The 14,788-nt window shown below is 54.1% G+C and overlaps 1 protein-coding gene across 2 annotated transcripts; it reads right to left on the bottom strand.

Annotated features, from left to right (window-relative positions):
• Window positions 1-1,558: 1,558 nt before the first annotated feature.
• Window positions 1,559-9,180, bottom strand: SRF (serum response factor; the record flags this gene model as incomplete). 2 transcript variants are annotated; one of them, XM_081094232.1, is made up of 7 exons in its annotated part: window positions 8,299-9,180; window positions 6,487-6,801; window positions 4,646-4,907; window positions 3,986-4,105; window positions 2,830-3,021; window positions 2,385-2,461; window positions 1,559-1,654 (listed from the first exon to the last, which is right to left on the bottom strand). In XM_081094232.1, exons 1-7 carry the CDS (start codon window positions 8,854-8,856, stop codon window positions 1,559-1,561), a joined length of 1,620 nt encoding a protein of 539 aa, XP_080950358.1. In that variant the 5' UTR covers window positions 8,857-9,180. The 2 variants fall into 2 exon arrangements, with proteins under 2 accessions (XP_080950358.1, XP_080950359.1); XM_081094233.1 differs by having other exon boundaries at window positions 6,487-6,753; window positions 8,341-9,180.
• Between the last annotated feature and the right edge of the window lie 5,608 nt (window positions 9,181-14,788).

Here is a 14,788-nt window from a genome sequence, read left to right as displayed (position 1 = left end):
TTCCTACTGAAGGCAGTCATAGGGTTAATAAAACTCACCCCAACTGCTGCCCTGTTCTGAAAAAGCTTCCTTTCTGGATATTGGGGGTGAAGGTGGGCTCTGACACAGGGTAAAAGACCCTCCCCGTGTTGGCCCACCCTGAAGGTCTACCCCAAAGGGGGAAGAGGGGGGTGGGGCACGGCCCCTGTACAAATTACATAAATACTGAGGTTACACTTAGAAAAATAAAGTCATTTTCTTCAAGGCTTTTTGTCTTAATTTTAAAAAGTTACAGTAGCTGCTCACTCCCTGGGAGAGCTGCCCACTTCTGGTTCCCCTATCACTGCACTCAGCCCAAGAGCTGCTCCCATTTTTCTGAGCCCCTTTCCTGCCTCTCACCCCCTCCCAGATCCCACCCTGCTCACTGCAACTTGGGCCCCAAGCAGCTGCAGGCCTGGGGAGCACAAGGCTGCAATGCCCATGCATGTGGCACAAATGAAGTCAGTTTCCTCTACCTGACACCCCACCATTTGGTCTCCCTCTTCCCTCTCCCTAACAACAGCCCTAGAGGGCAAAGAGAGGCCCAGAGCTGTGGGTCACCCTCCCCATCCCATTGTGGCATGGCCTGAGGGCCCCTCCCCCGGTTTTCTCCTGGAAATAACCCAGGACCAGGCAATCCCAGAATCTCCCCCACACACTGGTGGGCCCCAAGTTCAGGGGGTGGCTCTGTCCCCAGAGGCCCAGCCAGTTCTGGGGAGCCCAAGGGCTCCCCAGGGAAGGGGAGCTTGGGCAGGGAGGGGGACGAGAAAAACTCCATAAAAAAAAGTTAAATATTTTAAAAATATATATTTATAGATTTGTTTTCACTTCGTCTCCTCAAATAAAAAGTTCAAAATCAACTTTAAGTAAAGCAGCTGGGAGGAGGGGGGGGAAGATGGGGAGAAGGAACAATGATGGTTCCCTCCAATCCGGGAGCCCCTGGAGTTCCCAAGGGAGCGGCAAGGCAGGGCAGATGGCCCGGAGACCTGCTCCCTGCACAGGCCCAGCTACGTGGAGCTGCAGGGGCTGCAGGCGGCAGCATGAGGGAAGCAGCCCCATCTCCCCAGCTGGCTCCCTGGGAAGGGCTCTACTGACCCAGCCTGTGGCAGACACAGTACTGACATGGGGTCAGCATTGAGGCTGGACAGAGGACCCCATTGCTTCCTCGAGGTGGGGGGGAGGATGGTACCTAGTCCCACAAAGATCTGTTGTGGTAGGTGGGGCATGGTCCACTGGGAAAGCTAATACTCATGGCAAACATGGAGCCAAGCTGGCAAGGGAAGTCTGAGGAGGGAGGGCAGCCCCACCATCAACAGAATGGGAGGTGGAGCCAGAAGGAGGGGAGAGTGAGGGAGGCCGGGGTGGAGGGTAGGCTGGCCCATTTCTTTGGCTGGAGTGAGAGGGCTCAGTCCTGTGGCTGCCCACTGCTCCTCCCCGCCTCCCTCCTGCGGCCCGTCATGTGTGTGAAGAAAACGTGAAAAGGCAACAATAAATAAGTGGTGCCGTCCCCTGGGCCATCTGTCCAGGGCGGCAGGGCAGATCAGTCACTCTTGGTGCTGTGGGCGGCGTCCAGGTTCACCACCTGTAACTCGGTGAGGTTGCTGCTGCTCCCGGCCTGCTGCCCTATGACAGCCATCTGGAGGGAAGTGGATGTGTCAGGAAATGAGGGCAGGAACACATCAGCCAGCTCAGACCTCCTGCTTGCCTGCCTGCCCACCATAGGTCTGACCAGGAAAACAGACAGGCCTTCTGGCTAGGAATCTTAGCTTTGACTAACTAGTAATAGAATCCCCAAGGTCAAGATAAAGAAGTAGCTGGCTGGCCCTAGCTAGTTGCTCAGTGGTTAGAGCATTGGCCCCAGGGCTGAAGGGTCCTGGGTTTGATTCTGATCAAGGGCATGTACCTCGATTGTAGGCTTGATCACCAGCCCTGGTCAGGGCACATGCGGGAGGCAACCAATTGATGTATCTCTCTCACTTCGATGTTTCTCTCTCTCTGTCTCTCCCCCTCCCTTCCACTCTCTCTAAAAATCAATGGAAAAGCCCTAGCCGGTTTGGCTCAGTGGACTGAAGGGTCTTGGGTTCAATGCCGATCAAGGGCACATGCCCAGGTTGTGGGCTTGATCCCCAGTAGGGGGCATGCAGGAGGCAGCTGATCCATGATTCCCATTATTGAAGTTTCTCTCTCTCCCTGTCCCTTCCTCTCTGAAATCAATAACAATATATTTTTTAAAAATAAAAAGAGGACCTGGAAAAAGTTAAAAAATAAAATAAAATCAATGGAAAAAAATATCCTCAGGTGAGGATTAATAATAACAAACAAAGTAGCTGGCTGGCTGGGATGGGGTGAAAGGGGTTCCCACCTACCTGGTGAAGCTGAACTGCAGAAACAGGGATCTGCACTGTCCCAGATGGTGCTGTCAGGAACACCTGGGGGACGCCACCTGCATTGGAAAACGGGAGATACTCAAATTGCTTGCTCAAGAGAAACTTCCAGTTATTGGAGCTGATAAATGTACATATGACTGGGTGAGACTCAGATGTAAATGCCCTAGGGTGAGTGTCCATTGTGTCCAAGTGCGTGAGTGTTCAAGTGTGCATGGGTGTCTAAGCAGACAAGCGTGGGCCCCAGAGTGTGTATGCAAGTATCCGTGTGTATATGTGTAGAAGCATGGAGAGCATCCTAGTTTGTGTATGTATGTGTGAACATATATATCGAGGGTGGGGAAGAAAGCATGTGTGTGTATGTGTCTGTGTGTGTGTATAAGGGAGATAATGGTCCTCCTTTTCTCAGCCCTGTCCCCCAACTCACCTTGCTCCTGGACCTGGCTGTGGGACACCTGCATGGTGGATGGCGCCTGGGAGAAGGCATTGAGCACGGTGAGGCTGCCATCAGCCAGGCCCGAGGTGGGTGCATACATCACCGCATGGGGGCTGGGGTACATCATGTGGCCACCCACAGTTGTGGGTACAGATGACGTCATGATGGTGGCGGGCAAGGTCACTGGCAAATACAGACACATGTCAGTGAGGCTGACACTGGTCCCCACTGATATCTCCCATCCCACCCCCAGGAATTCCAAGCCACCAGAGCTCTCTAGCCATTTCCCAGGTCAGCAGCTAGACAAGACTCGTTTCTCGGCTACCTGTCATCAACTAAGAAAAGCCTTATTATTTCCTGAACACAACAGCACCAGCCTTTAATTGTATCCTACCACATTGTGCTATTTAATTGTCTATTTGCTGGATTCTCTACTCCAAGACCCTAAGGCCCTGGGAAAAACTAAGATTACAGTAACTGACCCAACCTAAGGAAACTCAGATACTACTCCCCCTTTAGGGAGCTTCAGTTTTTTTATTTGTTTTCATTCCTCCTCCTTCTTCCTAAATGTGTGGCTAACACATGCATCTTTTAAACTAGCACTTCTCAAATGTGAATGTGCATACAGTCACCTGGGGTTCTTGTTAAAAATGTACATTCTGATTTAGTGGGTTTGGGGTGAGGCTTAAAAGTCTGCATTCCTCTCAAGCTCCAGGGTGATGCTGGTCCTCCATAGGTCACATTTAGGATAACAAGGTTGTAAATAACAAGAACTGAAAAGTAATTTTATTCTGAAAGTGTCTCATCATATCTGGAATGAGTGGAGACCCTGAGGGAAATTATGGCTACTCTAAACCTAGGAGGCCCTCCCACAGGAGACAACTGCTCTATAAATCCTCCTGGTAATTAAGCAAACGTGAACCTTTGGGCAAGTAACTTCTCCTTTCTGGGCCTCAGGCTTCTCATCTGAATAAGGAGGAGGGTGGCTTCAATGGTCCCTAATTTCTTCTCTGAGTCCACAGCCCTACTGCAGGGCAGGATACAAAACCCAGCCACCCCCACCTGACTTTCTCTTAAGGATTAGAATAAGGGTTAAGCCAAAAGCCTCAGTCTCCACATTAAAAAGTGACAGAGTTTCAAGCTATACCTGTCCCGCTGGAGGAGGTCTGCGTGAGGTCTGTGCTGCTGTCACGAGAGGGAGACGCTTGTTGTGGGGCCTGGTGCACCTGAATGGCCTGCACTGGAACTTGCTGGGCCACTGCCCCACCTAGGAGACACAGAGACTTACTTGTGCCCTGTCCTACCAGCACCACCTGCACCAAGCACCCTCAAACACCCACATGCCCAGGGTCTGACACACTGCTCCCCAACTCCCATCGCTATCTTTTGTGGGAGCCAAAAAGGCCCTTCCTGTCCTGAATCTTGGACTCCAGGGGCTTCTCTACTCTGCTTTTGCTCTTCCCTCCTCCTCCCGTCCTAGGCCTTGCCTCTTTCCTCTTCAGGAAGTTGGTATTGACCCATCAGGGACATGATCTGCCTTCTAGTCAAGGTAGGGAGGTGACAGAATGTCTACTGTCCCTGTGGCAATGGGGGACACAGGGCTGGGCTGGCTAGACAAGGCCAGAGCATATGGCTGATACTTACTGACAAGGATAACAGAGGTTCCAAAGGGGAGGGGCATGCTTGCCAACGGCTTCTCTCGGGCCCTGGCCCCCTGTCCACCCTCCTTCTGAGCAGGGGAAGAGGTTCTCCTTGTGCCAACCCTAAACCCACTCTTCCCATGCTCAATTTGCCCCTTGTGACTCACCAGGCATGAGGGTAAAGCTGGTAGGCAGCTGCATGAGGCCCCCAGAGGAGACAGGGCCACTGCCTGTACTCTTCAGCACCGTCCCGTTGGCACTGCTGGCGGCACTGGGACTGACACTAGCAGACACTGGTGCCAGGTAGTTGGTGATGGGGAAGGAAGGGCCGCTGCTGACTTGCATGGTGGTGGAGGTGCTGGGTGCTGTCTGGATGGTGGACGTGGTACCCGGCAGGTTGGTGACTGTGAACACCGGTTTCAGTGAGTCCTACACCCAGAGCAGAGATGGAGCAGTGAGCCTCTACCAGACCCTGCCCCTGCCGGAGCTTAATGTGGACTGACAGCCCAGACTGGACCCAGTGTGCCTGGGTGCAAATCACAGCTCTGACCTTTATCTGCTGCCTGGTCCATGGGCAAGTTATTGAACTGCCATGCTCCAGTTTCCTGTCTATGAAAGGAGGGTAATACCTACCCCATAGGTGTTGTGAAGAATAAATAGGTTAACATACTTAAAGAAGTTAGAACAATGCCTGACACATACAAAGAGCAGTAAGTATTTGCTGCTCTTATTTATCATAAGATAATGATAAATATGGTCATCATAATTCCCTGAGTTCAGCCCCAATGAACTATGGCCATCACATTGGCTGGGGAATCAGGACACCAGGCATCTGTTCCCAGCTTTGGCAATGACCATCTGTGTGACCCTGGGAAAATCACTTCCTCTTTCTGAGCTTCAGTTTTCTTCTGTAAGTGTGAGAGGACTGGGCTACTGTGCCCTCTTTAAAGGGGTCCTTCCAGCTCATATTTGCCAGGCTTCTGAGATAGGGACCGAAAGTTTTTCCAGGGAACTTATGGTTTGAGAGAGATTTTAGGGGGTTGGCACTTTATGACAAATACTTAAGATTTTAATTACCAAAAGAATTGATTCATCCAGCATAATTTTCTGTGAATAAGCCCTACTGCTAAGAGTTTAAAAATTATTACAGATGCCACCACATGAGGGGAAAGTCTAAAGCACTGCCTTTCCCCTCAGGCAGCCTTTGTTTTTAGAAGGGGAAGGAGGAAACCGGGGGCTGAGAGCCAAGCCCGGAGGACTGAGGGGCTCAAATACTGGGGATTGGTCAGAGCGGGATGTTTGCTGATCGGACGCGCTCAAAGCCCCTGATTGGTGAAGGCGTTGCTAAGGCAAACAGTGCCGCTCCCTCCAATTGGCCAGTTGGTGAAGGACCCGGAAGGCGGAGGACCCGGAGGAACTAGGAAGGAAGCTCCGCCCCCTCTCCTTACCGGGAAAAGGAAGGGGGAGGCGTAACTAGGGCCGGCATCCCTAGCAGCCGGGAATACCCTCCCTAAGGTGCCCCGGCCGGACATCCTGAGGAGGTAGGTGACCGGCTAGTCAGGTAGTCTGCGCCCAGGCAGCCAGCCCACCTGCACCCAGTGCCGGCCTCCCAGGCCCTGGAACCCACGAGGGCTGCTTCCTACTCGCCAGTGCGCCGGCCTGCGGGAGGCCGGGCTGAGCTACGCCCCCACCCCGAGCGGGAGACAGCTGGCGGGAGGAATGCGAGGGCCCTGCCAGGCGGGCGGGCTGCAGGCGGGAGGCCGGCTCGGAGCCGGAGCCGGCCTTATATGGGCACGGAGGCCGCCCGCTTATCGAGTGGGCCGGCCTCCTGTCGGGAGAGCGAGGATGGACACCTGTCCCCTAGGATGAGGGGTACTGACCCGGCTCCACTCCACACCGGTGGGCACCTACCACCTGTCCTTGGTGAGGAAGTGAGGGGACCCCCCTCCCCTCTCTGCCGGTCAAGTCCCTCCCCTTCCTTTCCCTCCGATGGGGGACCCAAACACACCTTGGTCTCCCCACTGCTGTCGGACTCAGACACCTGGTAGGTGAGGTCTGTCTCCTGAAAGCCCGTGGCACTCATCCTCTGGTCGGTGGTGGGGTCTGAGCGGGGCGGGGAGTCCGGCGAGTTGAGGCAGGTCTGAATCAGTGCCTTGCCGGTCTCACTGGTGATCATGGGCTGCAGCTTTCGAGTGGCAAAGGTATAGACATGGCCCGTCTCGCTGGCCACCAGCAACAGCACCTGTGTCCCTGTCAGCGTGGACAGCTCATAGGCCTGGGGATAACGGGGAGGAGATGGGGCGGTCAGCAGACTTCCCTCTACCTGCCTGGGAAGCAGGAGAGAGGGCGGATGACAGGGATATCAAGCCCCACTCCATCATGACCTTCCTCTCCAGAGGTGGTCCTACCAGCAGGTCTGAAGGGGAACCGGAGCAGGAAAATGCCCCTTCTCTGAGGGGCAGCCCTGCCCGCCTGCACACAGTTCCAACCCCCTCTTGACAGAACATAACCCCAGCGGACACACCGGGGCCCAAGGACCTGCCCCTCACCACAGCTTGGTGCCCGGCCTCAGAGAGATGGCTCCCATCCCCTCCTCACTGTCACGAGGACAAGGACGACCTCGCTGCTGTACTGGAAGTCACTACTGTCCGGACCCACATAAGACATCAGGGCTGATGTGTAGCGTTTGGGAGCCACCTAAACTCTAAAATGCCCCACGTTCCTTCCCAGAAACGGCACGGGCACTAACCTGTTGCCGTTTGTCTCCTGCCCTGTAATAATACTGTGTGCGCTACCCATTTTCTTCCTTTGTCTTCATACAGCAGTGCCCGTACTGATGGGAGGTGGGGGCTAGCTCAGCAGCCACGACCCTGCCATGAGCCCAGAACGGGGTGGTCCCACGGATGGTCTCCTCACAGCCAACAAGGCCCACAGACCCACCTTGGCAGCAGCTCTGACTTTTGTAGGGGACAAACCGAAACCCCAGCCAGTTTTTCCAGAAGTCTAGCTTCTTGTTTCCCTCCCTGTCCTGCTGCTTCCACCCTGTCCCCTATCTCCTACACCCCAAGACGACTCCTTTCCTCGCCCCTTTTCACTGGGTAACCTGACAGAAAAGGATTTGCTAGGTGCATCTGCAAACCTCCCCACCTTCCCACCAAACTCCATGCCCAGGTTCTCCCCGGGGCCGGGCATCCCACTTGCCGGAGAGGCAGAGGACTCTGAAGCCCGTCTCCAGGGGGTGTGCAGGCCTCCGGGGGAGGCATTCAGGACACAGGGCCAGGCAGGACCCGGCTCGGCCCCTGCGGGTCCGGGCGGCATCCGTCCTCCTGCCCTGCTCCCTGCTCCCTCACCTGGAGCTCGGAGCCCATTCCGTCATCAGCCTCGCCCGTCCTTCCGGCTAGCCCTACCTCGGAGGTGCCCACCTCCCTCCCACATCTGCTCCCTCATTGTGACACCGCTTCCAGCCTCCTCACCTCCATACCTGCTCCTCTGCTCCCTGATTTTGGGGAGCCCTTCCCCAACACCAGCGCAACGGACCTACTGTGGATCCCTGGGTTTCCCAATCCCACGCCTCGCCCCTTCCCTCGGCAAGGGCCCGGCTCCCCTCCCGCGCCCGTCACTCCCACCTCGGCGCCTCTCCCCTCTGCTCCGGGCGTTCGCGGCGGCTCCCCTCTCCCCACATTTCCCCGGCGGCCCCTCCCCTTGCACTGTCCGGGGGTGAGAGCCATCTCCTCCCACACGCCTCCCGCGGACTCGCCGCCTCTCACCTCCGCCGCGGCGGGCGCTGCCTTCCTCCCGGGCGCCCCCTGCGCGTCCCCACCCTCCCGGCTCCCCGCGGCCGGCCGGCCTCCCGGGCCCGTACCTTCTTCATGATGCCCGTCTTCCTCTTGCTGAAGGTCGTGTAGCGCCGCAGCTTGTTGTCGATGAACTCCATCTTGATCTTCACGCGGCCCCGCGTCTTCTTGCCCGGCTTGGCCCCGCTCACCGGCCCGTAGCCCCCCGCGGCCGCCGCCGCCGCCTCGGGCCCGCCGACCACCATGCCGAGCTCCATCTCACTGAGGCTCCGCTTCAGGCCGCGCCGCTCCGCGCCCAGCTCCTCCTCCTCGCCCGACTCCGAGTCGCCCTCGCTGCCGCTGTAGAGGGCCCCCGCGGTGGGTGCCGGGGTGGTTGTCGCGGCGGCTGCAGCCTCCCGCTCGAGGCGACCCGGCCCGAGCCCCGCGCCGTTCCCGGGGACCCGGCCCCCGTTAGCCCCGCGAGTCCCGCCGCCGCCGCCGCCACCTCCACCGCCCGGCCGCCCCGTCGGAGTCCGGTTCAGGCTGCCCCCCAGGGCCGAGCCCCGGCCCAGCGCCGCCGCGGCCCCAGCTTGGGTCGGTAACATGGCGCTCAGTGCAGGAGGACGGACAGGCAGTCAGCGAGGAATCGGAGCCGTCGCCGCCGCCATCGGCTTCCCGGCTCAACCCGGCGCTCCCGCTGTTGCTAGTGCCGCTATCACTGCCGCCGCCGCCGCCGCTGCGAACCCGGGGCCCCTGCACGCCCGGGCCGACCTGGGCCCTCACTTTCTTGCCCCTGTGGCCCGGGTTGCCCCAGGCCGCGCGGAGCGCCCCCTATCCGTATGCTACGGCGGCGCGCCCGGCGGCCGTCAGCGTCCCCCCGGGGGCAGAGGCTGCTGGCCACCGCGGGGACGGCGGGTGGAGGGGGCCGGGACCACGCGCAGGCGGCGAGGGATCCCCCGACCCTTCCCCCCCATATAAAGAGATACAATGTTTCCTTTTATGGCGAGGCCGCTCCTTATATGGTGAGCCCCTAAGCCCCCGCCCCATTGGTCCATCGTTCCGGCACCTCCGCTCTCCATTGGCCCACAGGGGGCGCCTATTTGCATAAACATCCCGAACTCGCTGCAGTCCTCGGGCGTCAGACCGCGACTCCGAAAGGGGCGGAGCCGACGCCTCTTAAAGGAAAGGGAGAGGCGGTGCGACTCCACCCCCAGGACAGAGAGTGGGAGGAGGACTGGGCGGGACCTGCGGAGAGGAGCCCTAGCAGGGACTGGAGCGCGGTCCTGCGGCCGAGAGGGAGCACGCTGGAGCCCGGCCCTGGAAGGGCTGGGGACAGGCACCGGGGTAGTTCCTGAGTGCATTGTGCGGGCCGCAGTAAAGGCTATAACAGCCCAAATTCCGCCGGGGTGCAGGGAGCATTTACCCACGCCTTCCTCAGGGAGGCAAAGGAGCTGGCCGAGTAGCGGGGGCTTGGGTCCCTAGTGTCCGGACTGGTCGCCCCCTGGCCACTCCGTTCCAACTCTCCCCCCCCCCACCACCCCCCGACTTCCTTTCTCTTTCTCTTTTCAAGGCGACGACACTTTCCCACCAGGCCGGCTCTCCAGTCCTCATTCATCATCATCTATACTGGGGGAGGTCTTTGGCAGACGTACATCTGGAAAAGACCGGGGAGATAGTCTGCCTCCCCGATGGGGGCAGGGAGGAGAGATGGAGATCAGTGAAGACTTCCAGCTGCGGGATGGGATGGGGAGGGGGTGGTCCCAGGGATAAAGCCCACCCCTCAGCCAGTGCAGAGGCCTGGGAAAAAGTGTAGCGGAGAAAAAAGTTTAAGACAGCCACAGCCACACACACACACACACACACACACACACACACACACACACACACACACACGCCCTGCTCTGCAAAGCCCATAGGAGAAGAAGAAAAGTTAGAACTAGGGTGCTGCAAGGCCAGGTCCAGGGTCTCGTTCTGGGCCTTAGCTCCAAAGCCGTGAAAATAGCTTCAGCTTTGCTGTTACATAAAATTTTCAAATCTGGAATCTTTCTCCTCTTAGCCGTGTGCCAGAAACAAGTGTCTGGTCTCTCCAAGCTTCCTATTCCTCATTGTTGGTCCCCATCCCATGAGTTTCTTACTGCAGATTAAATGAGATAAAGACTAAAGCACAAAGGAAGGGGTAGTTAATAGGAGCTACCTGGGACAATCACGGCACCCCTGAGATGAACATCCTCTGTGTGCCATAGGGTGGGAGAGGGTGATGATTCCTACCTTAAGAAGCTGTGAAGATTAAGAGGTGGTGAATGAAATCAGTTTAGTGTGCTGCAACCAGCATTTAAAGTAAATGAGTATCACGAGAAGCAAGGGTAAGATATCGCTGCATGAAACTTTTGTTCCCGTTATTTTGGGGTTGAATCGTATAAAATTTCCCTTTTATAAGTCAAGAAGGTGGGATAGCGTCATTCATATGGTTCAACACGCGTGTGCTGGATGACGTCAACAGCTTACCTTACTGTGTCCCAGTTCCAAAACTGAGAAATACTGAGATAAAGTATGTTCAAGTGTTTTTGTGAGCTATGTGTGTATATACATATACATACACACCTATTTTTAAAAACATAGACTCGTTCATCAAACCTCTAAAGGAATTAAGAGCCCTCCTGTTTCCCTTTTCCCAGCAGTTTTAAAGAACGCTTTTTCTTTTCCTCATTTAGTCTACACAACAGGCAGTTAAACATATGGAATGTGTTAGTTCAAGAGGAAGAACAGGTCAAACAGATAAATAGGTTACAGAGGGCTTCAGGGCCACAGATGGTGCTTGGGACTGTGACGTGAGCAACGGTTCTACAGTCACAGCCCTGTGGTCCATTCCTGCCTGACTTCTAGACTGTTCTGTGTGAGACCCCTAGTTTAGACAGCAGTGGCAGTGGCACCCCAGAAGACAACCGCTGCCGGCCATCTCCACTGGGTAGCCCACACCCACACTCGGTTGGCTTACTGCGGGTTCAGAAGCTAAAACTGCTGATGTAGATAAAGTCAGTAAAAAGACTGGTTCAGCCCTAGCAGGTTTGGCTCAGTGGATGGAGCATCAGCCTGCGGACCAGACCAAAGGGTCCCAGGTTTAATTCTGGTCAGGGGCACATGCCCAGGTTTTAGGTTCCTCCTCAGCCCGGGCCCTGGTCAGTGCTCATGCAGGAGGCAACCAATCTATGTGTTTCTCTCATATCGATGTTTCTCTCTGTCTTTCCCTCTCTCTTCTACTCTCCCTAAAAATCAATGGAAAAATGTCCTTGGGTGAGGATTAAACACACACACACACACACACACACACACACAAACTGGTTCATAGACGTATTTTACTTTATTTTTTAAACTAGAGGCCTGGTGCATGAAGTTCATGCATGGGTAGGGTTCCTGGGCCTGGCTGGCATCAGGGCCGATCAGGTTCCCCGCCTTCCCTTGCCACCCTCAGGCGGCACGGTCCCCCCTCCCCCCCCCACCTCCCCACCTCCCCCTTCCCTGGCTCCCTCAATGCCCCAACACCTCCGCTGCTGCTGCTGCCCGCAGCCGCCACTGCCGATCACCTGCCATGTTCCACGCCACCCCCTGGTGGTCAGCGCACATCATAGCGTGCACTCAAACTCCCTATCTCCCGGTCGAACTCCCAAGGGGACACGTTGCATATTAGCTTTTTATATATACTAGTACAGATTACAGTTTACTTTCAATACTACTTTGTGTTAGTTTCAGGTGTACAACATAGTAGTTAGACAATCACCTACTTTACATAGTGGTCCTCCCAAATCAATGTGTTTTGTTTGGGTTACATAATATTTTTAAATCAGATTTTATATAAAAATCTGAATATCCAACCTCACACAAAGACTGGAATTTTTAGCAACTCCAGGCTGACATGCCCACAGGAGCACTACAGCCTAGAGCCGAGTTGAATGGTGGCCATGGAAGAGGCATCTGCTCTCAGGCTCACTATAGACTCCATACAGCCCCCTGAGCTCAGATAAGTCCCCTCTGGCCTCTCTGGAATGTGAGTTTGGTGCTTCTCTGATAAGGTCGGAATCACAGCAGTCCCCTGGAAGGTGGGAGCTTACATCCACCCCAGACCTTGAAGTACCCCCAGAAGGGCGCCAGATCCCCTCATACCACACCATTCCCACCCTGCTCTTTCCTGCTCCTGATTTTTATCATTCAGATAAAAAACTAAAGAGTATTTTTAAAAATTAGTCACACAAAAAATTACTAACACTCTAAAACTTTCCATTTGGAGTTAACCTTTACGCGTGGATTCTTCACACAGAAGAAAAGAGGTCTCAATTGTAATGGCAGCATTAGAGGGAATGGAAACAAAAGGTCGTGGACAGTGTGCCTGGGAGAAGTCTGGAAAGCCACGCTCCAAACACGAATGTTTACCACTGGAGAGGACGAGTGGGACTAGCAGAGCGGGCCCCTTGCTTTACACACGTCTGCACCGCTCGACTTCTTCCATGACCAGTATTACTTTTATACAATTTTTTTTTCTTTTAAAATGAAGCGACAATAGAAACAGGGAAAGGGTAGAAGAAGTGGATCTTGGGGACAGGCTGCATGGGGAGGGGGCGGGTACACAGAGAGGAGACTCATGATAGATTAAGATTGTAACTAAAATCCTCACACAGTGGTACCATTAATGGAAAGAGAGAACTTGGCTAGAGGACCAGGTTTGGGAGAGAGAAATTCAGTTTGGGCCCAGGGAAACAAGCAGAGGAAAATGTCCTGTAAGAAACGGGGCATGAACCCTAGCTGGTTTGGCTCAATGTCGGCCTGTTTGACTGGAGGGTCCTGGGTTTGATTCCTGTCAAGGGCACATACCCAGGTTCTGGGCTCGATCCCCAGAAGGGGGCGGGCAGGAGGCAGCCAGTCAATAAGAGAGAATTATTGACTTCCTCTCTGAAATCAATACAAATACATACGTTTTTTAAATGTTAAAAAGAAAGGAAATGGGTAGGTGTGTCTGAAGCTTGAGGAAGAGGCTGGAGTTGCAGCTCATGCTTTGAGAACTGTCCACACTAAAGGGCCAATGAAAGCCACTTGATGCGAGATCCTGCAGGAGAGAACACAGAGAGAGGACGGCCAGGAACAGAATTCAGAAAAACAGTCACCTCCCGGGCAGGCAGAAGAAGGAAGCCTCAGCCAGAGCTGGAGAAGGCCTAGTCCGAAAAAGATGGCGAGGCATGCCATCACCACAGTCCAGAGAGGGAAGATTGGAAAGGCCATGTGGCCGACAAGGTTAGCCGCTGCTGAATGGTCAAGAAAGACCAGGAGGGAGGAAAGGATCAGTGGTGATGACCTTCAGGAGTACTTCTGAAAAAAGGAGACATATGTAATACTCTTTGTAATACTTCAAGAAATTAATTTTTTTTAAAAAAAAGACTGTTAGGATTGGAATTATAGTTCTTTTTTTTTTTTTTAACTGTATTGTTGAGAGTATTACAGATGTCCCTCTCCTCCCCCCACTCCCCCTTCCATCAGGTTCCCGCCCCACCCCAGGTCCAATAGGAATGTAGGAAATAGGATGGACAGGATTATAATGGGGGCATAAATAAATAGCACAAAGGCCCATAAGACCCCTGGAAAACACAAGACTTACATCATATTAAAATGGAGTTAATTCACCAAATGTAATGCATGGTCCTTGATGAGAGCCTGGTTTGAACAAATCGACCATAAAACTACATGGGGACAAATGGGAAATCTGAATATGGACTGGGTATTAGATTATATTAAAAATTATAGTTAATTTTGTTAGATGTGAAAAAAAAAAAAGTACTTCTGAGTGCAACCCATGTTAAGAAATCATTTTCACATCACCATCAGCGGGGAATTAGGTTCTTGCTCCCAATTTTCCACACCCTGTGTGGGAGTTAGATATCCCCAACCTTTGCCATGCGACTTTGCAGAACCCATTACTGCTGTTGGGTTTTGACATGTGATGTGCTTTGGCCAATAACATGTTAACAGACTTGTGGTTTCACATGTATGTGCTTGCGTGATCTGGCTTGATCTCGTGTGCTCCTGCTACTACACGAGAGCATGCTCTAGGACCAGCAGATTAGACCCAAACCCATCCTACAGCCTACAACCACGTGCAGCTGAACTTAGCTAGACCCAACCAAGATGAGCTGAACCTGACCGACCTTCAGATCTATGAGGGAGAAAAACAAATTGTAGTTGTGACTCAGACCTGTTGTGGCTGTTATTATGCAGGATCACCATGCAGTAGCTGACTAATAACATAACCCAGTATACACAAACGTCTATCAAATATTACAAACAAAATTTTGTAAAAGATAGTTTCTATCATGTTCCGTGTTTTTAAAATGTTAATCGTAGCCCGCAGCTTAGAAACACTGCTCCGGAGCCCAGCCGTGTTGCTCAGTTGGTTGTGTCATCGTCCCAGGCACCAAAAAGTCACTGGTTTGATTCCAGATCAGAAGACATGCCTGGTTTCCAGTCTGCAAGCTCGATTCCCAGTCGGGGGTGTGC

The sequence above is a fragment of the Myotis nattereri genome, assembly GCF_964212035.1.
Source record: "Myotis nattereri genome assembly, chromosome: 6".
Classification (NCBI taxonomy): Eukaryota; Metazoa; Chordata; class Mammalia; order Chiroptera; family Vespertilionidae; genus Myotis; species Myotis nattereri.
The sequence above is the reverse complement of the archived record's forward strand: the minus strand, read 5'-3'. Positions and strand labels throughout refer to the sequence as shown.